General features: G+C 43.6%; 1 protein-coding gene and 1 pseudogene across 2 annotated transcripts; one reads left to right on the top strand and one right to left on the bottom strand.

Moving 5' to 3' along the window:
* Positions 1–1,031: 1,031 nt before the first annotated feature.
* IFT52 (intraflagellar transport 52) lies at positions 1,032–26,440 on the top strand. The gene is made up of 13 exons (XM_080924726.1): positions 1,032–1,123; positions 4,170–4,294; positions 5,050–5,137; positions 6,088–6,217; positions 6,663–6,738; positions 8,749–8,820; positions 10,458–10,584; positions 11,892–11,981; positions 14,027–14,095; positions 16,640–16,794; positions 20,695–20,782; positions 23,075–23,183; positions 25,575–26,440. Exons 2-13 carry the CDS (start codon positions 4,176–4,178, stop codon positions 25,730–25,732), a joined length of 1,281 nt encoding a protein of 426 aa, XP_080780852.1. The 5' UTR covers positions 1,032–1,123; positions 4,170–4,175; the 3' UTR covers positions 25,733–26,440.
* Positions 19,770–20,670, bottom strand: LOC308427065 (small ribosomal subunit protein uS3-like; annotated as a pseudogene). Its single transcript has 2 exons — positions 20,659–20,670; positions 19,770–20,569 (listed from the first exon to the last, which is right to left on the bottom strand). The product of its transcript is annotated as a small ribosomal subunit protein uS3-like (transcript).
* Positions 26,441–26,645: the final 205 nt, after the last annotated feature.

Genomic DNA, 26,645 nt, shown 5'->3' with positions numbered 1-26,645 from the left:
CATGTAGAACATACTCCGATAAAGCAGCATGTCTAAGTTCACCAGATACAAGTCATTTTCAGAAACTGGACTTCGGAGCGGCTGACTGTAACTCTCAAGCTCCTTCTGCAACCTGGTAAGTGGAAGAAATGCTCTAGGATGCGCTCTCATTCTGGTGTACTCTAGTACACTTACGGTACAGAATAATCCTGTGACTTGCCCAACTCCAGATCATGTTCATTTGCATTCTTAACTGCACACTGTATTCAATCTTGCAGCATTCCTCTAGAATAGTTTCTGGACTGGGAATTAACTTAATGGTACATCTCACGATGTGGAGAGCACTGGGTTTGTTCTTCAGTGGGAGAAGAGATAGTTCTCCTTCACACTTTCCCCCCACTTTTTAAAATCGTAGCTTTGAAACCATAGTTTTGAAAGTGCCAGACAATTTGTGTGTTTAAAATATCCTAAACACACACTGCTCTCTGTATTAAGACATGGATGAAAATCAAAACAGCTAGGCTTCCTACATGTGCCTGCTCCAAGCTCTGAGGTTGCTGCAGCTTTAAACACAAATCCACAACCCTCTCAGTTAAGTGTCCGTTGAAGCAAGCGTGTTTCCCGTTTCCATGGCAATCATTTACACAAGCAAGCACCGAAACACTTCCTCAGCTCCACTACTTCTCCGGCGCCTCACAACTCCCTACTGCAGGTTCAATTTCTAAATTTTGGTAAGATCTGGCATTTTAGGTCTCCAGATCGCCACTCTGCAGGGGCTGGCTCGAAGCCTGACCCGTGTCCTGGCCAGGCCGGGGCGTGGCTTGCTGCAGCAGTCTCCGCCTACGGGAAGGCCCGAGCTCGCGGCCAGGGGCCTACCATCTTTATCGGTCTTTAATAGTTGTTAGTAAACAAACGAAAAGCACTTCTTATTGGAAAGTGACTCCTTAAGCTTGGAGACACCCTTCATCGGGAAAACCGGCCAACCCGGCGCTAGCCCCGCCCCTACCCCTGCCTCCCTCGTTCCCTGCCACCTGGCACAGTCCTGTCGCTCTGTCGTCATCAGGCCGCGACGGAAGTCGCTCGGGGCCTGGAGCCACGCCTTCTCGGCGCGCGGCCTTGGATACCTGGCGGCCTCTGGCCTCAGGTAAGGAGAGGTCGGGTTGTACGGGCCGCCAGGTCGTTGGGCTGGCTGGAGATGACGACGGCCTCGCCATGCCGCTCTAGAGATCCCTAGGCTAGCCTTGTGGGGATCCCGAGGTCGGCAGAGGTAAACTGAGGGCGCGTAAATTGGCTAGGAACTGGACCTGGAAATGCTCTAGAATGTCCAGCTCCTCAGACTGCGCGAATTTGTCGTAGTCCTGCAGAGTATGAAAGAAACCCTGGACGAGGAGCCGTCAAGTCAGACTCAGCTGTCATTACACCCTGGCACAATTTAGTATACCTCGTTAGGTTATTGAAGAGAAAATAAGAGAATGGTTGTACAACGCTACCCAAATATTGTTTTAATATTCTTATTATTACTGATTTTTAAGCCTTATCCTATTCTTAGGGAAACTCGTTTCTAATTCTAATAAGACAGGAACCCAGATATACTGCTTTCTCAGAAGGTGGTGGAGGTTCCCTCTAAGTGTATTCTTCCATTAAGAGCAATTCAATATTTGAGGAAGGTTATTAATTTTTCCCAGAAATCTGCTCCCGCCCCAAATACATCTCCAAAGCAGAAAAATGTAAACCCCAGAACTGTGATGTTTGGGTTCTTTCTGGCTCAGTGTCATACAGAGCTAATATAATCATAGTGTCACCATCAGGAAACTGGAGAAGGCAGAGTACAGTGTTGTATGTACACAAAATGAAAACAAACATGCCCAGGGATGGATGGAACAGGAAAATATAGCTGTTAGCCGGCTGTGATGATTCACACCTTTAATCCTAGCACTCAGGAAGCAGAGGCAGGTGGATCTCTGTGAGTGTGAGGCCAGCCTGGTCTACAGAGAGAGTGACAGGGCTACACAGAGGAACACTGTTTTGAAAAGCTGTTAATAAATGATGGAATAAATAGTGCAAAAAAAATAGCTCTGTCCTGTGGTGAAATCAACATCACAAAATGTTTTCAATTTCATTGAAGAGGTTAAGATGCAGCTTAGTAGAAAGCCTGCATGGCTGTATGAGGCCCTGGGTATTAGTCCTTAGAACAGGGGGGAAAAGTCATTCAAGAGGCAGTGACATGTCAGTAATTCCAGCACCCAGGAAATTAAGGCAAAATATTAAAGAGTTCAAGGTCATTCTCCACTGCATAGTGTATTAGAGGCTAACCTAGGTTCTATGAGACTGTCTCAAAAGAAACAGTATATTGACAGTATCTCCTATCAGTTCATGGAATTGTCTTCTAGTCATTTAGGTAAAAACAATGATACCCATTACGAGTACCAGAGTAAGCTTCAAATGGACCAAAAACATTCTTTTTAATTTACATTTGTTTGTTGTGTACATGCAGTACTGAGTGTTTGTGGAAGATAAAGGACATCATCCTTTGGGTGTTTCAGGCTTGGTGGCAAAGTGTCTGTAACTACTGAGCCATCTCTTCAATCTACAAATGGATCCAAATTTCGGTGTTAAAAAAATTATATCATGGGGCTGAAGGAATGGCTCAGTGGTTAAAAGTACGGGCTGCTCTTCCAGAGGACCCAGCTTCAAATCCCAGCACCCACATGGCAGCTCACAACTTCTGTAACTCCAGGGATTTGACACCCTCATTCAGACACACATACACATTGGCAAAACACCAATGACCATTAAAAAATACATATAGCATATTTGTCTGCACAAGACCCATAACAGATTGGGCCTGTCAATATTGTCTTGTCTCGTTGCCACACATTTCTCACATTCCCATAAGCAGTCCTAACTAAACTTTTTCTTTTTTAAGGCATGAAAGTAGAGAGAAGACTGGGAAGAAAGGAGTTAGTGGAGGGGACAAGAGTGCAAAAGGGAGAGGATGGTACAAACACATCATGTGCATTCGTGAAATTGTCACATTAATATATGCCAATAAGCGTCTTAATAAAAAGGAATATCACAGAAGCCTAAGGAAAACACTATTGGATATACTTAAAAGTCATACCACAGGAAAAGCTCCTCTAAATGTATCATGCTATCCAGAAGCCAGAAGGAGATTAATACTTCTGGATTTATAAAATAGATGACCTGCAAATTAAAAAAAAAAGTTACTAGAAGCCAAGACTGAAAGCAAATAAACTTGAAAAACTTGTTTGATGACTGATTAGAAAATTATAAAACCCCATGGAGAAATGACCAGAGGGCACAGACAGGAAAGTGAGAAGAGACACAAATGGCCGATGGCCAGTGTGGTAGTTTATCTACAGCAGCTCTCCTAAGGCAGCGGATGCCTGGGACTGCAGACTACCTTTAATCCCAACATTTGGGTCTCTGTGAGTTTGAGGCCAGTTTGGTCCACATAATGAGTGTCAGAATAGCCAGAGCTACATAGTGAGATGCTGTCTGAGATAGATAGATAGATAGATAGATAGATAGATAGATAGATAGATAGATAGATAGATAGATAGACAGACAGACAGACAGACAGACAGACAGATAGCCAGATAGATGATAGATAAGTAGAATTTTTAAATAAATCCAGATAAACAGATAAAAATGAAAAACAAGTTTAGGAATGTTTTAAGTATTTTACTAACAAGGAAAACTGAAAAAATGTCATTAAGTTTATGATTGGTTAAATAGTTGTATTATGTCATTAAAACAGAATACTATGTAGTTATTTGGAAAAATTGATTCATATGTAAACAAAGGTTGTCATCTATACAGTGTGTTTCAGAGTAGCATTTGTGGTAAGATCTTATTTTATAAAATATACTAAGTTATGCCTAAAATAATCTAGAGAGGTATACCTACTTGTCAGTAGTGAGCAGTCTCCGTATACAACAGGGGGGTGATGATAGGGAAAGTCATGAAAGTAGGCAGGTATGAGAGCCAGAGGCACAGCCTTGAGAGTTAAAGCCAGGCCCAGGCTGCGTTGGGTTTGGCCATTGGTTTTTCACTCTCAGCCTTTGAGAATCATTAGGGTTTAGAGGTATGTGCAGCTCTGTGCCCTTCTCCAGCTTTAGAGGGCACTTTTAAATTACTGCTTCTTTGGTTTGTCTTTTATCTATAAGGTAACCATGGAGAAGGAGCTGAGGAGTACCATTCTTTTCAATGCATACAAAAAGGAGGTGTTTACCACCAACACTGGCTACAAATCTTTGCAGAAAAGACTTCGGAGTAATTGGAAGATTCAGAGGTGACCGTGATCTTGGGCACTGCTTTCTGAGTGTTCATGGTGGCCTGATGGTAGAACTCGTCCATAGTTTGAAGATTAGTCAGCATATTATTAAGTTGCCTTCCAATAAAGAACAAAGATTCATTATAATTATGCATATATAATATTTTAAGATGTCAGACGTTTTCTCTGTATTTTATACTTTAGCTAAAAGTCAGACACATTTTAAGTTTAACACTTCAGCTTAGGGAAGGAAAAGTGAGAGTTAAATGAAAATGTCTTTGTTTTCAGATGCGCTTTCTTTAAATGTCTTCCCCCTGTGGTCATGAGGATGACTCTAACCCTACAGGCTACACAGTGCTCCACCACTTAGTTACAGCTCCGTCCCGAAATGTTTAGTTTTCTGTAGTTGTGTAAGTTGAGGGTAGAGCCAGGCTTTGTGCCATGTGCCTGGAGTCTCTGCACTTGGGAGGTTGTAGTAGGTAGAGAAGGACTTCAAGGTTAGACTTGGCTGCATAGTAAGTCTGGGGCCAGTCTGGGCTCTGAGTCCCTGTCTTAAAATATAGATAAACTAATGGAAGAGTTGGTTGAATTAGTATTTGGAAGACTTCTTTATACTTTAGTGGGGGTTAACTTGAACTTCTTTGCTTATTTGGAGTTTCTGAACATAAGCTTCTAACTCTCAATCTTTATAGTTCTAAGTAGTCAAGAGGCTACAATAACTCATAAATTGGCTTAAATTATGGCTCTAACTTATTCTTAAAATCACTCTCCAGCTTAAAAGATGAAATCACTTCTGAGAAGTTAATTGGGGTAAAACTGTGGATCACAGCTGGACCAAGGGAAAAATTTACTGCTGCCGAGGTAAGGAATATTCATACAGAAAACAAGAGAGGCCAGGGGCCAGCAAGAGTCTGAAATCCTGGATTTGAGTCTTCCTTCTACACCTTTTATGTTCCCTTAGAGTAGTCATCTACCCTCTGTGGCAATTAACTCTGACTCCCCACAGAGTACTAAACCCAGGGGTAAGGTGGTTAAGGGTCAGGCACACTTCTTTGCTATAATTTACTTTGAACAGAGAAAAACTGTGTAGTCCAATCTGACCTCAAATCTGTGATCTTCCTGTGTCCCCTTTCTAAGTGTTGGAACTTCAGGTGTGCCCCAGCATCCCCATAAGAAAGGTGGCACTTATTATATAGGTGGATGCTGGTCCTAAGTGTTGGGTCCTCTGTGCAGTGCTGGGGACTTTGTACCTACTAGGCAACCACTCTACCACCTGAGCTACTTCCTCAGTCCCCCTTTGAGCATTTTAACCCTTTGTGCTCAAAGGTAAACTTGGAGGTAGATCTTTTTGTTTTGTTTTTGATTTTGATTTTTTGAGACATGGTCTCTCTGCTGTCCTGAAACTTGTTTATAGACCAGGTTGGTCTCAAACTCACAGAGATCCACCTGCCTCTGCCTCCCAAGTGCTGGGATTGAAGGTGTGTGCCACCACCTACTGGATATCTTTTTGTTTTTGGAGACGGGGCTTCTATACATACCATGTTCATCCTGGAATGCGCTCTGTTGACTAATCTAGCCTTGAACTCACAGAAATCTACCTGACTCTGGCCCCGGGAGTGCTGGAATTGAAGACATGCACCACCACACCTGGAAGAGATAGATCTTACATAGAGAGAACATTTTATACTATCCTATGGCCATTTAAATGGCTAACAGATTTGAAGTATTGATTTGTATTAATGCCTTATTCGTGGTGTAGGTACTTTAACAAAAGTCCTTTGACCATATTCATTGTCTTTTCTTTTACATAGTTTGAAGTCCTGAAGAAGTACCTTGACAGTGGTGGGGATATCCTTGTGATGCTGGGGGAAGGAGGAGAATCCAGATTTGATACCAATATCAACTTTCTTCTAGAAGAATATGGAATCATGGTTAATAATGGTGATTATTATCTCACTACATTTTATTTGTTTGTTTGTCCACGAGTATGCCATGTATACACATGGAGGTCGGAGGGCAATGGGGTGGAATTTGCTCTCCTTCCACCATGTGGATTTCAAGGTTCAGTCTCAGGCTTTTAGGCTTGGTGGCAAGCACCTTTACTCACTGAACCATCTTTGGCTCAGTAATTATTTTAAGCAAAGGCATCAGTTGCCTGTTTAATATTTTTATCATTGTTCTCTTGACCTGCTGGTACAGTGGGACAAACAACTCTTGCCAAGGTGACATGGTTGCACATTCTGAGCTCATAGTAGACTGGACCGTAAATAAAATGGAAGGGATTTGAACTGAGTTCTAGTCATATTTTTCATTTCAAAATTTGGGTGAGTCTCTATGTCAAGCTTGTTTCTAATCTAAAATGTATCTTCCTGTTTTGCCCCATAAGATGCTGTGGTTAGGAATGTGTATTACAAGTATTTCCATCCTAAGGAAGCTCTGGTTTCAGACGGAGTGTTGAACAGGTAAGAGTGTTGAAGCCTCCATCCTTCACACACCGCCTCACGGCCACACCTCACGGCCACACCTCCCTTCTCAGCCTTCGTGTTTCATTCATTCTTTATTCCTCAGATTATATTCTTCCAGCTTTGGAAAGCTTCTCATTTACCTTTGACCAGGGTACTGTGCACTCTAACTAAAAGAAAAGCCCATCCAAATGGGATTAAACGATATGTTACTGGAAAGCCAGAGTAGGGTTGTGTTGATTATGGGTTGACATCATTAGGGCTCTAGTTCCATTGTTCCACTGTTCTCAGATTTGCATTTCTGTTTGCACAGCTGAATATCATGGTTTGTTTGTTTGTCTGTTAAAGTCATTATCTTCCCCCTTCCCCCTTTTGAAAAGTTGGTTTTTGGGGTTTTTTTTCTTTTCTTTTTTGGTTTTTGTTTTTGTTTTTTTATTAGGTCTCCGTATTTAGCCAGTCTAACTTCAGACTTCCTGGCTCACCCTCCCCAGTGCTGGAATTACAAGTGTGTGCTGCTTTAAGCATAGTCCAGCAGGTTAGGAACAGTCCCCTGACTCATGACTACTTGCCACACTGTCTAGAGATGGCATAATATGACTTGGTCTCACCATTCCCTCAAGAGTAGCCCCAGGGTTTGCTGTTTGAGCCATCCTAGGCCCCATGCCCACGCTAGACTGACCCTGATTTCACCCCATCGAGACTGAGACTGAACCAGCTTTTACTGCTCTAGATCCTAACAGATGAGGACTTTGGGAATTAAGAAGTGAGTATATGAGATGGTTGTATCAGATGGCCATGGGCTACTTCCTGAGTTTAAATTATTCATTCTACACTTCAGCTTGCCCTGTGTAAGTACTCTGCTGACCCTGGTCATACAGTGTAGAATGCGGATCTATGTTGTAGACCCTTTCCTCAGGACTCAAGATAGAGGAACTGAGAGTGCGGTTATACATGTCTGTGATCCCCACACTTAATAGTCTAAAATAGTGGACTGGTCTAATTTTAAGGCCAGACTGGGCTAAATAGTGGGTACCAACCATACCAACCAGTGCTACATGGAAAGACTTCCTTTTTCCCTCCCTTCCCTAGTCTCATTCTTTGAGAATTTTATATACTGGCTTTTGATCATATTACCTCCCACTCCTCCCCCTAATTCCTCCCAGATCCACCCCATCTTCTCACCCTACCCCGCCCCCGACAACTTTGTGTCCTCTCTTTTTAAGGCCCTATTCCTAAAGCACAACAAGGGAATTGAACTTAGCATTTGTCTACTTCTCTCTTTTTATGGTTTTGAGTCAGGCCTAAACTAACTTGACCTCCCTATCTTTCTGCCTCTCTCCCTCACACGCAAGTATTGAGTATGCCACCAGACCCTGTTTATGTCTTCCTAGGGACTGAACCCAGGCCTGGGACATGCCAGGCTAGCACTCTTCCAGCTGGGCTGTATCCCACCCCAAGCCTGGGTTCCTTGTTACTGCCATTCTGCTGGTTGGTTTATTTCTTGGCTTATTTATTGAGGCAGAGTTTCTCTATGTAGCCTTGGCTGTTCCTCAGACTCCCTTGCTCTGTAGACCAGGTTGACCTCCAATTCATATGGCTCTACCCACCTCTTCTTCCTGCGGAGATTAGAGGTATGCACCACCACCACCCCTAGTTTTTTGTTTGCTTTTGTTTGTTTGAGACCCATTGTATACTTATGTAGGCTTGGGTAGCCTAGAACTCACTCTGTAGGTCAGGTTTGACTGAAACTCACAGAGATCCATCTGCCTTTGCTTCTCAAGTACTGGGAATAAAGGCCCGAGAATAAACCACCATTCCTGGTTCAAGCCTAATTTCTTTAAATTTTTGCAAATATCTGAAAAGAATGTAGGTTTGTGGGTATGCTTTTATTTAATTTTTAAAACTGCCACAAAGTACAGAGTCCTTGTGTCTAGTTCACATTTACTGTTGATAAGGCAGTGTGAAGTCCCCAAACATTTTGCTTATTAGATTTTAATGTTTTTCTTTTAGAGAAATTAGCCGAGCTGCAGGGAAGGCTGTGCCTGGAGTCATTGATGAAGAGAACAGTGGAAACAATGCCCAGTGAGTGTTTCTGCAGCTCCCCGAGGAGGAAGGCACTCGCTCTCCCAAGAGTTGCCTTTTTCAAAATGAAGAGTTTCCTGCTTATAAAAGTAATTCTCACCAAAAGAACTTCAAAACCATCCCCCCCAAAACCAAATTGGGAGCTGGAGAGATAGTTAAAAGTACACACAGTTCATGCAGGTCGGCTCTCAGCATCCATGTCAAGCAGCTCACGGGCACCTGTAACTCAGGGACTCTGAAGTCCTGTTCTGGACACGCATGTGCACACGGTTAAAACCAAAAGAGAACTAGCTTAACCCATGATGATCTGATAAGATATAGAGGGTTATTTCAATGTTAGTGTACCTGTTGAGACTTAATTTGTGACTGAGTATGTGGTCAGTTTTGGAGAGGGTTCCATGAGGTCCTGAGAAGATATATTCTTTTGTGGGTTAGATGTTTTGTAGATATCTGTTAGGTCTATTTCAGTCATAACAACTGTTAGTGCCCTTATTTCTATTTAGTTTCTGTCTGGATGATCTGTTCATTTGAGACTCAGGTATTGAAATCTCCCACTATTAATGTGTGAGGTTCAATGTATGACTTAAGCTTTAGTAATGTCTCTTTTACAAATACCGGTGCCCTTGCATTTGGGGTAGAGAATTAAAAATTGAAACATCATCTTGGTGGATTTTTCCATTAATTGGTATGAAGTGTCCTTCCCCATCTCTTTTAATTAATTTTGGTTGGAAGTCTGTTTTGTTAGATACTAGAATTGCTTGCCACACCAGCTTGCTTCTTGGGTCTATTTGCTTGGAAAATCTTTTTCTAACCCTTTACTCTGAGGTAATGTCTCTGGGTTGCCTTGTCTAGCCTTAATACGAGGGGAGCTACCTAGTCTTACCACAACTTGTAGTCTTACTACAATCATACTTGGTTGACCTTCTTGAGATCACCCTTTTCTGAAGAGAAACAGAGAGGATGGGGGAGGACTGGGAGGAGAGGAGGGAGGGAAAACTAAGGTTGGGATGGAAACAAAACAAAGCAAAAACCCCAACCCATGGTATAGCTTAAAAGGAAGCAAAGTAGTAATTCTGCAGTGTAAATCTGTGTTCCTCCCCCAAAAGAATCATTGTATCTTATGAGGATGAAATTAAGATTTCTAGATCTCCCCCGAATATAATGATATAAGTACTTTAAATGATTCAACTGAATTGCTACATTCTAATTTATCTAAGTAGTGATAGAGGTGGAGGTAATTATTCAACTTCACATGTCTAATGTGTTGTCAGAACTTAGATTCAGGCCTATGTAGTAGGCTCCGGAGTCTTTTTTTAAAATTACTTTTTATTTTCGACAAAGCTTTGTGTGACAGGTTGGCCTGGAGCCTGCTGTGTAGTGTGTGAGCTGGCCTCACAGTCTTTTTGTGTCAGGTCTTGAGTCCTGGGATTTTTACTCATTGTCTGTGGGGGTGGGTAGACACATGTACATGAGCACATGTGTGGAACTTAGAGAAGAGCTTGCTGTTCTTAGTTCTGTCCTGCTGTGTGGGCTCTGGGGATTGAACTCAGGGTTGGTGGCAAGTGTCTTTACTTGCTGAGCCATCTCATGCTCCGAAAATCCACTGTGCCACCACTTGGGTGTTTGCTTTCTTACAGGGCTCTCACCTTTGTCTACCCTTATGGTGCTACATTAAGCGTCATGAAACCAGCAATGGCTGTTCTGTCCACAGGCTCTGTCTGCTTCCCACTGAATAGACCCATTCTGGCTTTCTATCACTCAAAGGTATTGACTTTCTTGGATATAGGGGGTATGGTTGTGTTGTTGAAGTGTTAAACTACTTTATGATAGGCACAACTTTAGTCCCAGTACTTGGGGTAGAGGCAGATGGAGCTCTGTGAGTTGAGTTCCAGGGCACCCAAGGGTATATAATGATGCCCTGATTTGAAAAAGAAAAAAACAACAACAGAATATTCATATTTTTCCTGTGAAGCATTTGCTTTTAATGAGGTAGAAGCTGAAGTCTGTTTCCCACTGAACAATTGAATTTATTTCTAATTATTTGTAATTATGATTATCCTATAGGATCTCTATATGTTTCAGATTGTTGGTTGCAGAGTTTTGGTTTTTTTTCTTTAAATTTTTTTTATATGTGTGTTTGGTGTTGGGGTGTGTGTGTGTGTGTGTGTGTGTGTGTGTGTGTGCGTGCATGCATACTCTTGCATGCATGCATCTGCATTTATATGTGTGAATATAGCCACAAGTATTCCATGGCACACAGGTGGAGGTCAGAGATCAGAAGACAAGCTTGGAAGTTGTCTTCATCTTGGACTTTGTTTGAGACAGGGTCTTGTTTTGTTGCTGTATGCCAGGCTAGCTGGCGCACAAAGGTCCGGATTTTCTTTTCTCCACCTCCACCCCCATAACCACACAGGAGTGCTGTGCTTATGGACACGTGCACTACCTCAGCTGGCTTTCTATGGGTTCTGAGGATTCAAGCTCAGGTCTTCTTGCTCACACAAGCCCTTTACCCAGCAAACTATCTCTCCAGCTTTGGCTGCAGATATTAATAATTTTAGTAGCAGTGTGGTGAAAGATGCGTTCATTGAAACCTAGCCAACACTAGTAATCCCATTTTTTCTTATTTATCAGAAAGGCAAAGCTACTTTGTAGTATTGTAGGGGGTGGCAGGATGGTTCAGTAGTTAGGAGCACTTGTTGCCCTTGCAGAGACCTGTTTAGTTCTTAGAGCCCACTTACAGGCTCACAAATCACTCGGAAGCTCATGCCTACTATAACTTTACACTAGGGGATCTGATGCCCTCCTCAGACTGGTACATGCACTTGCTGTACATATGTTCACATGTACATACTTCCATGTAGACGAGGCACTCAAGTACATAAATAAAAAATAAGTAAGTCTTTAAAAATAAATAACAGTAAAAGGAAATTGTTTTCAAGTTGATATTTTTAAAATATTAACTATGTGTGAATTGGCATTTGTTGGTGTATCAGACAGTTGCTAATATGATAAATGATACATGCAGGGTGTTTCAGGATCTAAGTATCTTGACATTGCTTTGTTACCCACAGAACCAAGGTTTCGGAAAGCTGGCCGTGCTTGGCTCATGTCATATGTTCAGTGACCAATATTTAGATAAAGAAGAAAATAGCAAAATTATGGTAAGCTTTTCTCTTTCTTCAAATTAATGCCCACTATGTAAGCATGCTTTCCACATCATTAGAAAATCCTAATCAGTATATTTATTACTCATTTACATGAGTGTGCTAAACATATCAGAAGGTAGGCACTAAAACTACAAAGTTGGGTCAGCAGAATTGGATAGTATGTCAGGAGGGTGACATACAGATGAGTGAATGTAGAGAGAGTGTTGCTGAATTAGAGAGGTAGCTGGCCCTGGGAAGGATGAGGAAGAAGGGCCTAACTTGTAGATTGAGTCGCTTACGTTCAGGGATGAGTACAAACAATTTAAGTGTATTCCCATTAGTTTACAAATAAATGAGACTCAGACTGTGGTTATTTTATTTGGCTTTGACAGTTACTGGGGATAACCACAAATCTACTCCTCTACCTTCAGGCCTGTCTAGCAGTGTACCCCAGATTTTTGCTGTTTCTCCTGGCCAAGTGCTCATGGGTCCCTCTCCCATTAAGGTGGCTTCCTCCTCCTTTCATGTTCCTCCTCTTTTTTCCTCCTCCAACCAGGTCCACCCTACCTACCTCTAGTGCCTTCCCAATTGGCTGCAGGCAATTTTATTTAACCAATATTTATAAATCAAGGAACAAGGTTAGCAAAACAAAAGCTTGTAAACAGGAAAAGTCACTCAACAAAAGCTTGTAAATGTGAGAAGTCACTTGTAGGCATAGACCTGCTGTATAGAATTTAGATTTAAAATACATAGCAATAGACCAACCTCCAGAGCTCTGGCTGGGTTTTAACACAATCTTGGTGGTGCTCAGACCCCTCTGTTGTGTGGCACAGAGAGGCCAACAAGAGTCAGGCAGGCAGGCAGGCAGGCAGACTAAGTCAAATGAAGGTGGTGACTAGAGAGGATGGCAGTGTGGGTAGTGAGTTATGTGTAGACCTGATCACTGATAAGGAACAAAGTCAGAGTGTGGTTTTGCTGTTAGCATAGCTGGAAGAGCTCATGGCTTGTGAGGATGATAACGGGGAAGCAAGCATTTTCCTAGTGCTGCTAGACCTGAACACTGGAACTCTAGCAACTCTGCCAGAGGAAGGTGTGTGCCTAGACTCTGTTAGTGGAATGAGCCCTTCTAGTCTTACATTAGTAGAAGGTGAATTAATGGGTCTACCAGGAGCTCCAAAGCCTTTCACTGTGTTCTGAAACCTAAAAATCTGCTTTTCAAACCTGGGTGTGTGTGTATGTATATATATGATTTTTGTCATATTACAATTGCCAAAAATGAAAAGGTGTGTCTTTAAAAGTTTAGACTGTCATCACAGTAAACAAAGGTTGCTTTAGGATTGTGAACATAGTTTAGTAAGTTTTGACTTGTAACATGTTAGAATGTCCTGAAGTAAATGACAAATGTCTGATAATAAAGAAAACTCATTAGTTGGCATCTTTTTTTTTTTTTTTTTTTTTTTTTGTCTATCTTATTGGGTTCTTATTATCTACCACACTTATAACTTCCCACCCAAATCCCTTCCAACCCCCTAATACTAGTTAGAAGAGAAAGAAGGTTAGAGGGAAAGGGTGTGTAGAACTCTTTAGACTACTTTCTGTTGATTTGCGAGTGTCAGGTTCCTTGGGACAAGTCCAATTTTGTCGTCAGGATATCTCCAATTTTTTCTTCTTTTCTCTTTACTCCTAACAATGTGACAAACCACAGCAAGAGGAACCAGCCATAGAAGGAACAGCAGCCACCACAGGACCCCTCGGGGCTCTCTCATTTATTCCCTCTCCAGACTCCTCACAATTAAACTATCTGCAGCTGGCAAAAATCACGCCCCTGCTAGTGCAGGAGGCAAATCATAACCACCTGCTGTTAAGCAGCTTCTTATCCCAGACCTGGGGTTAAAACAAAGAAATTCTCACTGGTTTCACAAGATTTTACCAGTAGAAGGCTGATCATCTTTTTTGAATTCTAGTTGTCTTTTCTCCCCACCTTAATTATTTCATCGAGCCTGACCTTCAGCATTCCCAAGTAGCTAGGGGTCTAACTGTATTTATCATTTCAAATGCAGGATGTTGTGTTCCAGTGGCTTACAACAGGAGACATCCACCTAAACCAGATTGATGCTGAGGACCCGGAGGTAGGAGACCTCTTCATAGAAGAACCACTTTCAGAGGAACAGAAAGATGTCTCTTAACTCACCCATAAGGAAGAGGGGCTAGAGAGACGGCTCAGCAATCTAAGAGCATTGACTGTTCTTGATTGAGTGCTTCCCTATAAACACCAGAATTTACGTTGCTCGGGAAGATTGCTTGGCTAAAGGGATGTTCCCAAGCCTTAGTTCAATCCCAGGGATCCACATGATGGAAGGAAAGCCAGCTCCTACATGCTGTCCTCTTACTGCCATGTGCATGCCTTGGCACACGTGTCCCCACTCATACAATAAATAAAATGCAAAATAAATGTAAAAAGAGAGCAAGTTAGGACAGCTGGTCATCCTGGGAGCACTTTGATGTTTCTGTTTGGATGTTACCCTGAGCTAGAATTCATGGAAGGCCAGAGAAGTGGAAACAGATGGCTAGCCTGTTTGCACTCTCTGAACTGTGTGCTGGGATGTGTCAGCCTCCTTGTCAGAACTCTCACTCTGCCCCCTCCCCCCCCCCCATTAGAGACTAAGTCTCTAAAGCAGCCACATGTTGCTGGGAAGGCATTTATCTGCTTATTTTTTGATTTTCAAAAAAGTTTAAGGACTGGAGAGGTCATTTGTTTTCCTTTTGTTTTGTTTGGGGGAGGGGTTGGTTTTTTTGTTTTGTTTAGGCTGGGTTTCATGGCATAGTTTTGGCTAGCCCGGAACTCAAAATGGATATCAGGCTATCCTTGAACTCACAGAGAGCCACCTGCCTCTGCCTCTGCCTCTGCCTCTGTACTGGGTTTAAATTGATCTTAGGACTACAAAGAAAAAAAAAGTGAATATATCTTATTATTTCTATAATGCTCAGGCAAATCTCCTGTGCTAAAGTTAAAGATTTTGTGAAACCAGTCTATCTGTTTGGTTGGTTGGTTTTGTGGTGGAGTTTCTTATATGCTAAGCATTCAATGTCTGAACCATCCCATGGTTCTTCAAATGACCAGAGCTTTTGTTCTTTATTTGGAACGGGATGTCCCTGTGTGGTCAGTGCTTGTGTTGAGCTCACAGCAGCCTTCCTGTCTCAGCCTCCTGAGTGCTGAGATCACAAGCTGGGCTGCCACATCTGGCTCCATATCAGGGCTTTTTGTTTGTGTGCTCAACCCTGGGCCAGCTAATTCTCCCACTCTGCAGTCATTAGCTGCCTGTAGTTCTTTGTCTAGGGATGAGACCCTGTAAGATTTGCCCCTTCCAAATTACCTCTCTATTGGTATTGTCATTGTTCAGGTCTTATTTAGGCTGCCACTTTGTTGAGGAACCAATAAAATATAGCTTCCCTGTCATTATGGGAGACAGTCTCTGCAGACTTGGTCCTCTGACTCTCAGTCTCTTACGGTCTTCTGCTCCCTCTTCCTGAGGATCCCTGAGCCTTAGTGCAGTTTTAAACTATTCCAGAGTGATGAGATTACAGCACACATTAACAGGTAATGCAGTCACATGGTTCTGAGTTTAAAAGGTCAAACAGTGATTAGTCGTCCTCTGTCTTTCAACCAGGCTCTTATTTCCCTCAAGTGACATCAACCATAGTGTCCCATAGGTTCTTCAGAGATAGTTGATACTTAGGTAAGCTTGTCTGTGTGTGCACTTTCCTTCCCTCATCTTTTATGCAAGTGATATAACACACGCTGTAGCTACACTGTTTAGCGCCTTTAACATGACTGTTGGAGCTGGGCATGATGGCATACACCTGCGTCCTAGCCTTCGGGAGATGGAAGCAGAGCCAGAAGAAGGCATCCTGGAGCTGGAGTAACAAGTGGTTAGGGCCACCTGATGTGGGTATTGGGAACCAAATTCCAGTCCTCTGAAAAGTTCTAGCACTGAGCCTTGTTTTCCCTTTACATGCTACTCTGTATTTAACGGTGTCCTCATGAGATGGAGATCTAGAGTGGGGATTTAGATTCTCCTGGTCTTCTGTCATTACTGAGTACGTGTCAGCTCTGTTTCTGAGCAGTGCTGGAGGTATCCTTGGCTAGGGGAGAAGGACTGGGGTGTGCAAGGGGAGCGAGCAGACCTGGCCCAGATACTGGTGCCGAATGTTGTAGTGGGGAGTTTATGAGCTTTCTCTTATCACTTCCAATTCTTAGTATAATAAAAAATTAAAAAGTTGTTCATTAGAATAACCTTAAGGAGAATTGTTTTTCACAAAGTTGAACTGATTAAAATGGATATTGATGGATAAAGGTGGAGATGTGAGTAAATTTGAGATCGAGAGTTGATTGCCAAGAATTCAAGAAAGACCATGATAGTGAAAGGGGAGTCAAGTCAGCCTGGCTCCAGCTGTGTCCAATGGTGAGTGTGATTAGAGAGTTGGACCCTGCTGGCCAGGTGAGCTTTGTTCCTTTTTCTGTGGCTGATTGAAGGGGTCAGTTGTGATGACAAGTGGCAGGGTCTCTCAGCAAGGAAATAGACGTTCTGTAGATTGAGACCTGAGATGGTAGAGACTCCACAGATTAAACTCCCACTTACTTGTGCTGAAAGGAACTCTCTCTTGGCTTTTAGATTTCCGACTACACGATGGTGCCAGACACAGCCACCCTTTCAGAGCAGCTCCGAGTGTGTCTCCAGGAGGGCGATGAGAATCCCCGGGACTTTACCACCCTCTTTGACCTGTCCATCTACCAGCTGGACACCACCTGCCTCCCCAAGGTCATCAAGTTAGTACTGAGGCTGCCTGGGCCACACACTGCAGTTCACTCTGCTTGGTTTGAAAACATGAGCCTGCCCATAGGAGTCAGGTCACTCGGATTGAACAGGATGACATTCTCAGATCTGTGGAAGTAGTAGGGAAATTGGTGTTGGCTGTATGGATGATGTAGAGGAACTGCTATTGATTACAATCCGCTGTGTTCCAGGATCTATAGGGCATTAGAGTAACCAAGCCTTTTCCACTTTGCCAACAGCTTTTCTGGGTTAACAGAGTCCTGGGTTCCAGGAACTTAGTACACAGATATATGTGATCCTCTTAGAAGCACTTAGCCCTAGAGAAAGTGCTGAGGCTCTTGGAGCTTGTCCATCACAGCCATTAGGCACATGCTGGTGTACTCTAGAGGTCCTTTAAAGCTCAGCTACGCTTCCTAGCTCCACCTGCCACCACTTCTCATCTACTCAGTTAGTGACAGCCTGGTGCATACTGTGTGTGCAGCTCGGTTCAAAAGCTCTCACCTAACACATAAGGCTCTCAGTCCCATTCCCAATACTGAAAAACAAAATGTATTGGCTATTTTGGCAAACAGATTAGAGCATGCACTTGTGCTAGAGGTCTTTCCTAGTTTCTCATAGATTGGACCCTGGCTCTGAGTCTCAGCTGCTCCCTCGCCAGGACTTCTACCACATGGGAAAATTTCCAGGGCTTTGCTTAGACAATGGAGCTTGCCCCAGAGTGCCCTGTCCCAGTGGATTCAGTTCCTAAAACCATTCTCAAGACAGCATGCAGTGCACAGCTTAGCAGACACGGGTTAACGAAATGCTCTTGAGCAGGGTGTGCTGGCACAAACTTGGAATATCAGCATGGGCTGTGAAGGGCCTGGAGGAGGATGACTGAGTTCAAACTCAGCCCAAGCCACATAAGGAGAATGATCTTGTCTGTCTCTAAAAGAATCAGCTACGTCAAGTCTCTACTCCTCTTGCTTCAGTAATTATGCCACAGTCTAGAGAGTGTCTTGAGGCCAAAATAAAAGAGTTCAGTGACCCCACAAGTACAGGGTCAAGCACATGGTGTGTGGGAGGCAAGTGCTCACCAGGAGTTACTTGTCTTCTTTCCCTGGGAATGTGTCCTTTTTTACCATGTGTAACTGAGCTGCAACTCCTAGTCCAATTTGACTTTTCTCCTTATTCTATTCATTCAGTTGTTTTGAGGTAGTGTCTAGCTTGTCTTGAACCCATAATCCTCATTCCTAGGAAAGGTTCTCCCTCTGGCCCTGAGAATATGGAGGCAGTAGTTGGTAGCAGTAACTCAGCTGACTGCCTCTCTCCAGACACAGCTCACTCCTGCCTGAAGTTGTATGCTCACTGGCATTTGCTTCTCTCAATTTTGAAAGGCCATCGATATGTATCAAATGTTCGTGTGGGGCAAGGTACAGAGTTGTCAGGTCCATAATTGCCACACTTACGAGGCTGAGGTAGGAGGATTACATGTTCAAGACAAGTCAGATTCTATCTCCAAAAAAAAAAAAAAAAAAAAAAAAAAAAAAACAAATGAATAGAATAAGGAGACAAATTAGATTGGACCAGGAGTTAGCTTGCAGAATTACCTTACAGTACAAAAGGACAACATGAGTGTTAAGATAGTGAAGGCAAAGCAGAAGCTATAGCAGCCCCTTGAGCTTGGCCCCTGAGTCTCTAGTGCCCTCTCACTGTTCTCCACTGCTGGTAACAAAGAAGGACTCTAGCCTCTTCTGCCTAGTCTTAGCTGCCTCCTAAAACCTTTTTACTTAAAATTAAATTTTACTTTGTACTTCAGGTTGGCCTAAAATTTACAATGTAGCCCAGGCTGACCTTGAATGACCTTTTTGCCATAGACTTTTGGGTATTGGGATTATAGTCATGGGGTACACATGCCTGACTCAACTTAGGATACTTTTCAAGATAACGTCCCCCTCTCTCTTACTCAGGCTCCTCTGAGCAGCCCTACTTCCAGCCCCCTTCTGCCTTTCTGTCCTTGCTTTGTTTTTCTCCACACTACTTACCAATTCCTGGTGTATTATCTGGTGTTCTCTAGAGTAAGTCTCAGGTAAGCCTCCTTTGTTTCTTGTTGCCACAGTGCTTGTGTCTGGTCCACAGTAGACATGCAGTCAGTACTTGCTGAGGAAAGTGAACACATGAGAGTTCAGATCCTCAGTGTGCTCACTCACCAGAAGCACTTCACACTGGACTGCTGTCTCCACTAGTGAAAACAAGTCCAGAAATTCAGTGAGCTACAAGGGTCACAGTACACATGGGATGAAACATAAAAGGGTGTTCTCTCAGCTCAGATAGGACTGCAGGATTTCTAGAGAAAGATGATTCTGGAGAGTAACACTTTTACATTATTTTTCTTTTGCATTACATTATATTTAGTTTTGTTCGTTATAGCTTGTGTTCTGTTTCTATAATAAACACATGACCAGAAGCAGCTTGGAGAGGAAAGGGATTATTTAATCTTACACTTCCCAGTCACATTTCATCACTGAGGGACGTTGGAGCAGGAGCTCATTGAAGTAGAAACCACAGAGGAATGTTTTTCCTGGCTTGCTCCCTCTGCTCAGCAAACTTGCTTTTAAAACTCTAGATAGTCTGCTCAGGGGCTGGTACTGTCCACAGCAGGCTGGGCTTTCCTATATCAGCAGTAGAACACGCCCCATAGGCCTCTGTGTGTGTGTGTGTGTGAGTGCGTGTGTGTGTGCGCGCGCGCATGTGCATATGAACAGAGGACAACTTACAGGAGTTAGTTTTCTACCATGTGGGTTCTGGGGATCAAACTCAGGTTAAGCTTGGTAGAAATATTTTTTTTTTTTTACCTGTTGAGCCATCTCACGAGCCCAGAAAAGGCTTTTGTCTTGTTTTGCTTTCTGGAAGCATTGAGGTTAAGCATATGTTGGGCATATACCTACCCCCCCCTTTTTTGTTTTTTGTGTCTTTGTTCAAGATTTTATTAAACATCTTTACAAGACAAGATCCAGCCTCCAGATGCAGCTGCCAAGACTGTTATGCTGTAGGCACTGGCTGGGGCTTGGTAGGAGGTGAGCAAGATTTCATCTTTAGGTTCCACAGTGCTCACATGATCAGGCAGAGGCTTCTTGGGACCAGTCTTACCACCTGGGTCCCAGGGCAGCATGATCGTCACTCTGATGCCCAGCACACCCTGACTGAGGAGCACATGGCACACAGCAGTGTCAGCATAGTAGTTAATATAGGGTCTCCATTGTGAATCATCAGACCATCCACAAACTTCATGGACATGGCCCTCTGTCCTCGGAGCTTCCCAGACACCACAGCCTGGAAGCCCTTGGCCTCACTCTTCATAATGAACCAAAGCACATCATAACAGGCCCTTTGAACCACAAGTCCTCCTAGGAGTTTGTAACATAGAGACTCTGCCTGGGCAATGGAACACAGACCTCTTGTGGCCACTTTTTCTGCATAAAGCTCTACACTCTCCTGGGAAGCCAGTCTGCTTCTGGACAACTGCAGTCAACTCTCTGATTCGATGACTGTCTCCCCAAGAACATTCTATGTTCTGGTGGCTAAAATAATGATTTCTGTTCTGGTTGGTATAACTCAAACTTCAACTCCAGAGTAGCTGTCTTCAGCCAGCTCTCGAGAGAGAAACTCATTCAGTTCAGCTTTGAAGATGCCATCAGCTGCAAACTTCCTCTTCTTGGAAATCTATACTGCCATCTTGCAACCGCGCGCCACTGAAAGGAAAGCAAGGGCATATGCCCTGTTACTGAGCTATTTTCCAAGCCTTTTATAACGACACACTTTGGATGTTTCCTGCACCCACAGTGTGAGCAGTTAGCTGTGCTTTACCAGTGTCTTACCTTTATTCCCATGTTTTTGTCTTTTTATTAACCCAGGGCTCATGAAGAACTAAATGTGAAACATGAACCACTGCAGCTTGTCCAACCTCAGTTTGAGATGCCGCTGCCAGCCCTTCAGCCTGCGGTGAGTGTATCATGGGCGCCTGCTGCAGAGCTCCACTGCCTGCCCTCTCTGTGCACCCTTGTCTGTACATGGCATCCTCACAGAGTTCCAGCGCACGACCTCTGAGCACAGTCAGATACCACATCTGTTAGCATTGGTAGGGCCTCCATGTGGGAAAGTGCCCGAGGAGTCAGAGCATGGGCTTTCCTGGTGATTGAACTTTTCCGTCTTGAGGGTACGGGGTTAGAAGGCATATATGAGACTACCTGAGCACCCTAGTCACTTTTCTATTGCTGTGAAGAAACACTGTGACCAAGGCAACTTATGAAAGAAAACATTGCACTAGGAGCTTGCTTACAGTTTCAGAAGGTGAGTCCATGCATCATGGTAAGGACTGGCAGCATGCAAGCAGGCATGGTATTGGAGCAGCAGCTGAGAGCTTACATCCACAAGTAGGAGGCAGAGAGAGCATAAGACTAGGCTTGGTATGGGCTTTTGAAACCTCAAAGCCAACCCTCAGTGGCAAACCTCCTCCAACAGTGACACACCTCCTCATCCTTCCCAATATAGTTCCACCAACTGAGGACCCAGGATACAAATGCATGAGCCTGTGGTTGCCATTCTCATTCAAACCACCACACTGGGTAATGAGGTAGAAAGTCTTTGAGACACTTTCCCAGGCACTAGGCACTCAGGTCCTTAGTTTGATTTTAACAGCCTGGGGGCATCTGCAGTATGACTTGCTGAGGACACATGAACAACCATGTTCACCATAGAGAACACTGATGACAGACCAGAAACATGATTCCACCCAAGTATATTTTAGTAGACCACAGAGTTTTTAAAAATTGGTTACTTATATGAGCATGGTGAGGAGTTATTCATAGGAGGACAGGGAAAGGGTGACTTCTCAGCGAGCTGCGTCACCAAAAAGCCCAACCCCAACATAGGTGAACACTCAGGAAAGCTGCGTCTTTGAGTTTCCTGCCCAAGGACGCTCCACTGAGAGTAACACCTCCCTCTCCTCACAATGTATTGCTTCTTTAACCTCCAGATAGATTGGTGACTCTTGTAATTTTGTGAGCTTCCTACATCTTAAGTTTCCTGACTCCAGTGAGTCTTTGTTTTCCTTTCTTGGGGTAATGTTTCAGTTTGGAAGCAACAGCTACAGAATAGCAGCCATATATATGGCATTGTGCAACTTTTGAGTACAGCATTAACTGAATACTCATTATCTTTCCTTATCCCCATACATTCTGTTCATGGGGCGGGGCATTGTTTGTTTTTCTGACCTTGCTTTGTAGTCCAGGGCGGCTTCAAACTCAAAGATCCACCTGGTCTCTGCACCCTAGTGCTTGCACACATTCTGGAATCTGAAAGTGCTAGTTGGTCAATTTGCTAGCTTGAAGTTGGTGATGGTGATGTTTATATCCTAAAAAATGGCAAATTCTACAGGTCAGGTTACTTGTCATGAGAGCTGGTAGTTACCAGCTCACCGATAGTCCACACCTAGGAATATTAAGTGTCTTAGTCAGGGTTTCTGTTCCTGCACAAACATTATGATCAAGAAACAAGTTGGGAGGGAAAGGGTTTATTCAGCTTACACTTCTACATGCTGTTCATCACCAAAGGAAGTCAGGACTGGAACTCAAGCAGGTCAGGAAGAAGGAGCTGATGCAGAGGCTATGGAGGGATGTTAATTACTGGCTTGCTTCCCCTGATTTGCTCAGCTTTCTTTTTATAGAACCCAGGTCTGCCAGCCTAGGGATGGCACCACCCACAATGGGCTGGACCCTCCCCCCTTGATCACTAGTTGAGAAAATGCCTTACAGCTGGATCTCATGGAGGCATTTCCCCAACTGAGGCTCCTTTCTCTGTGATAACTCCAGCTTGTGTCAAGTTGACACAAAACCAGCCGGTATATTAAGTTTAGCCCTTTGTATACTAATATACATCTGTTTCTCCAGTGACTTCTGTTTCTAAAGAACACATACTAGCTAGCTGACTGTAGTGACATAAGAAAGGCATAAGTATGTAGGAACAAGTTGTGACATCACTGCACAACCCTCAGTGCCAGGCTTAGCTGAATTCATGCACTGTTATGGTGGCTTGGTCAGTTTAGTGGTGTGGTTAAAGCCGGTTCTGCTTGGTTGCTTACTGAAGTCTCAGCCATACTTGTTATGGGCCTAATGGTTGAAGTGATGGAGCTGGGACGGTTCCTCGCAGGGGACAGGCTCAGTCAGCTTTGCATGGCTTGTGCTCTTGTCACTGCTAGGCTCTGAGACTCTTGGCTAAAAGACTGCATTTCCCTAGGTCTTCCCTCCGAGTTTCCGGGAGTTGCCACCCCCTCCCCTGGAGCTGTTTGACCTAGATGAAACATTCTCTTCTGAGAAGGCTCGGCTTGCTCAGATCACCAACAAGTGTGAGTACTGGCCAGTTACATTGTTTCTCTTATTAATTTTATTTACCAGGAACCTCTGTGACTTGCTTAAAGAGAATGCTTAAAGATGATTCCTGGAGAACTGAATCTGGGTAGATGGATGAACAGAGCATGTCTTCATTGCATGTGAATGGTCCTCTGAGGTCAGTCAGCATGGTGCAGAAAACTGAAGTGTCACTTTTGACCCTATAGCCTCTTAGTTCTGATGGACTCAGTGACCCAAGTTGAATACTAACCCTGCTGTCTACCTTGCAGTCCTGGGTCATTGGTCACAGGAACATTTAGATTAGAAAGATTCACAGGCTGGCAAGGATGGCTCCACAGGTACAGGAGCTTGTAGAGAAAGCCAGATGACCTGAGTTTCAGTCCTGGAACCCACTTACAGGTGAAAGGAGAGAGCCAACACTATAAGTCTGCCCTCTGAACTCCACATGGGCCATGTACAAACCTCTGCCCCAGCACACACATACAGGCAGTAATAATAGAACAATTAAGTCATCTTTTAAAAACAAGAACAAAAAAGGAGTCAGAGCCAAAAGGAGTTAGGACCAAAAGATTTCTGTAGACTTGAAATTGGAGTGCCTCCCTGCCTGCTGACCTCTGATATGCTCTGCTTCTAACACAGCAGACAGGCCTGCACCCAATGGTAAGAGACATAAAATTAACCACCCACTGCAAGCAGTGGTCCTACTCCTAAAACACAATTTAAGAAAAAAAAATGAGCATGCACAGATGAAATTATTTATTTAAAAAAATGCAACGAGCTGTACATTATAGTGATGTCTTTAATCCCAGTACTCAGGAGACAGAGACAAATAGATCTGTGAGTTCTAGGACAGTCAGAACTATGTGAGAGACCACATCCCTCAAAGCAAAAAAAAAAAAAAAAAAAAAAAAAAAAAAAGAACTTGGGAATAGCCTTCATGGCAACTAGCAAAGGAATGGTAGTCACTTTTAATCTGTGGCATGGAGCTTGGTTAACAACAGCTCACCTAATCCCAGCACTCAGAAGGCTGAGACAGGAGGATAACTGAGTTCAAGGCCAGCCTTGGCTACAGTGTGCTACCCTATCTCAAGAAGAATAGTAATGACTCCACATCTTAGGACTGCTAGGAATGGCTTTATAGAAGATCATTGTTATGACAGGTAAATTTTTCTTTGTGTTTTCTAATTTTCTGAGGCTGGGATGAGGGCTGAGATGGGTTCGTATAGCCAGGCTGACCTTGAACTAAGTATGTAACTGAGACTGACTTTGAACCCCTGACTCACCGGTGTCCACCTCCAATCAGGCCCTGCTTCTTTTTGGTTTTTTGAAACAGGGTTTCATAATGTGTTGTAAACTGGCTCTTGAAACTCAGCTGGGTCACTTCAGTTGACCTCAAGTTCATGACACACCTGTATTAGCCCTTCGAATGTTGTGAGGACAGATATGAGCCACCTTGTGTCATGTCCTACTTTTCTTTCTCTCTTCTTTAAAAATTTTATTTATTTTTTATTGTATGTGAGCACACTGCAGCTCTCTTTAGACACACCAGAAGAGGGCATCAGATCCCATTACAGATGGTTGTGAACCACCATGTGGTTGCTGGGAATTGAACTCAGGACCTCTGGAAGAGCAGTCGGTGCTCCTAACCACTGAGCTATCCCTCCATCCCCTGCTTTTCTGTAATAATATACAGTAAATGGTGGAGTTTTGTTTCTGTCTATTAAAGATTGAACCCACAACTTTACTTTTCTCTAATAGTCTTATGATAATGCCACTCCTTCTCTCAGGAGACTGAGGATTGGACCTCAGCACTGCAGTGCGCTACTATACCTCTGAATCATGTCCCTGGTCTTATGTTTCTTTATTTGCCAGAGTCTTTCTGTGTCACCTAGGCTCGGCTCAAATTTGTAATCTTCTTTCCCCAGCCTCCCAAATGCTGGGATTCTGGGTATGTACCACCATGGCCGGCATAAGCATTACTTTAAACTTTGTATATGACCGTTTCACAGTGGCTTTTCTATTTAGAGCCTGGTACCTTGAGTTCTTTCGATTGTTGTTGTGCCTTGTGGTGTACTAGTGCTTGATTTGGGGACTGGGAAAGCTGGAAGAGACCAGCTGGGCATATTGGCTCACTCCTGTAACCCCAGCACTCAGGGAACTTGTCTAAGGCAGGAAGACTGTTAGAAGTTTGAGGCCAGCCTGGGTGAACATGAGGCTGCCTCACTGGAAAAGGACAAAGTATGACACCTTATCTATGAAAGCAGCACATCCACGATGACATCACTGTAGGAAGACCTGAGTAGCGAGCAGAAGGGAACACTTCAAACAGATGTCTGAATTCTGGAAAGAGTGGAAGTTAAGGGTTAACCAGACTGTTCTGTGTTTAGGTACTGATGAAGACCTGGAATTCTATGTCAGGAAGTGTGGTGACATTCTTGGAGTAACCAGTAAACTTCCAAAGGATCAACAGGATGCCAAACATATCCTTGAACACATCTTCTTCCAAGTGGTAGAGTTCAAGAAACTGAACCAGGAGGCCCACTGAGGTGGCAGCCCTTCAGGTGATGTCACCCACTGTTTGCAACATTCGTTAGTCCTTCAGTGCTTACTAAGTGTCTCCCAGAAGAACAACCTGAAGATGATGATCTTTCGAGAATGGAACTTCTGTTCTAGCTGGAGGGTCCCAACAAACACTAGCAAAATATGTAAGCAAACAAGTAGGCGCTAGAGGGTGGTAAGGGCTGTGGTGTAGCAACAATAGAGCCAGGCCAGAGGGATCTCATGTGCCAGCATTCAGTAGAGGGAGCAGAGCTGGCTCAGAGCACATTGAAGCCAGAGTCTGCTGTGCTGTTTGTGCCAGAGCCCTCAGTGGCACTGTGTGCACATGGTTGCTGTGGCAGTGGGCAGAATCTGTCCTGGAGTTGTGAGAACTTCATCCTGGGCTTACAGTCAGCCTTTAGGCCAGCTAATCCCCACGTATCCCAGCTAATGGTGATTCTGAATGTCGAATTAATGTTCAAAATACCAAAGAGTTCCTGTTTCAGGCTCTGAACTGAAATAAAATAAATTTTCGTGTTTCCTGTCTCATCCTGGAACGTGATATTGATGTGACTGAAATGACATTCCAGAACCTCTGAGGACTGTAGAGCACCTTCTTCCCGCTGAGCTCTGTGGCTTTGAATTCTTCTTCCCATGAAAGTATCTGTACTTGTTTTTCTCTAATGCTGTGGAAGGTTTGCCCATCCTCTGTAGTGCCAGATGGGAGAGATGATTTCATTTGCTTAAATTAAATCTGTGATTGAACTTTTGTAATTTATAAAATGGTCTGTCACTGATATCTTTTTTTCTTATTCCTGCTCAAGGTTTGAATCTCTTATTGAAGATATACCTAATGCTTGAGCTCATTAAAATCCTGTGCAGACTTCTGGGCTGGTTCAAAGTCAGATGAGAGACTAGCA

Source organism: Micromys minutus (genome assembly GCF_963924665.1).
Source record: "Micromys minutus genome assembly, chromosome: 11".
NCBI classification, from domain to species: Eukaryota; Metazoa; Chordata; class Mammalia; order Rodentia; family Muridae; genus Micromys; species Micromys minutus.
The sequence above is the reverse complement of the archived record's forward strand: the minus strand, read 5'-3'. Positions and strand labels throughout refer to the sequence as shown.

Coding starts and splice junctions, on each gene's coding strand:
- IFT52 (XM_080924726.1), top strand. CDS start 4,176: ATGGAGAAGGAGCTGAGGAGTACCATTCTTTTCAATGCATACAAAAAG. Junction 4,295..5,049: donor AGTAATTGGAAGATTCAGAG/GTGACCGTGATC, acceptor ATCACTCTCCAG/CTTAAAAGATGAAATCACTT. Junction 23,184..25,574: donor TGCTCAGATCACCAACAAGT/GTGAGTACTGGC, acceptor TTCTGTGTTTAG/GTACTGATGAAGACCTGGAA.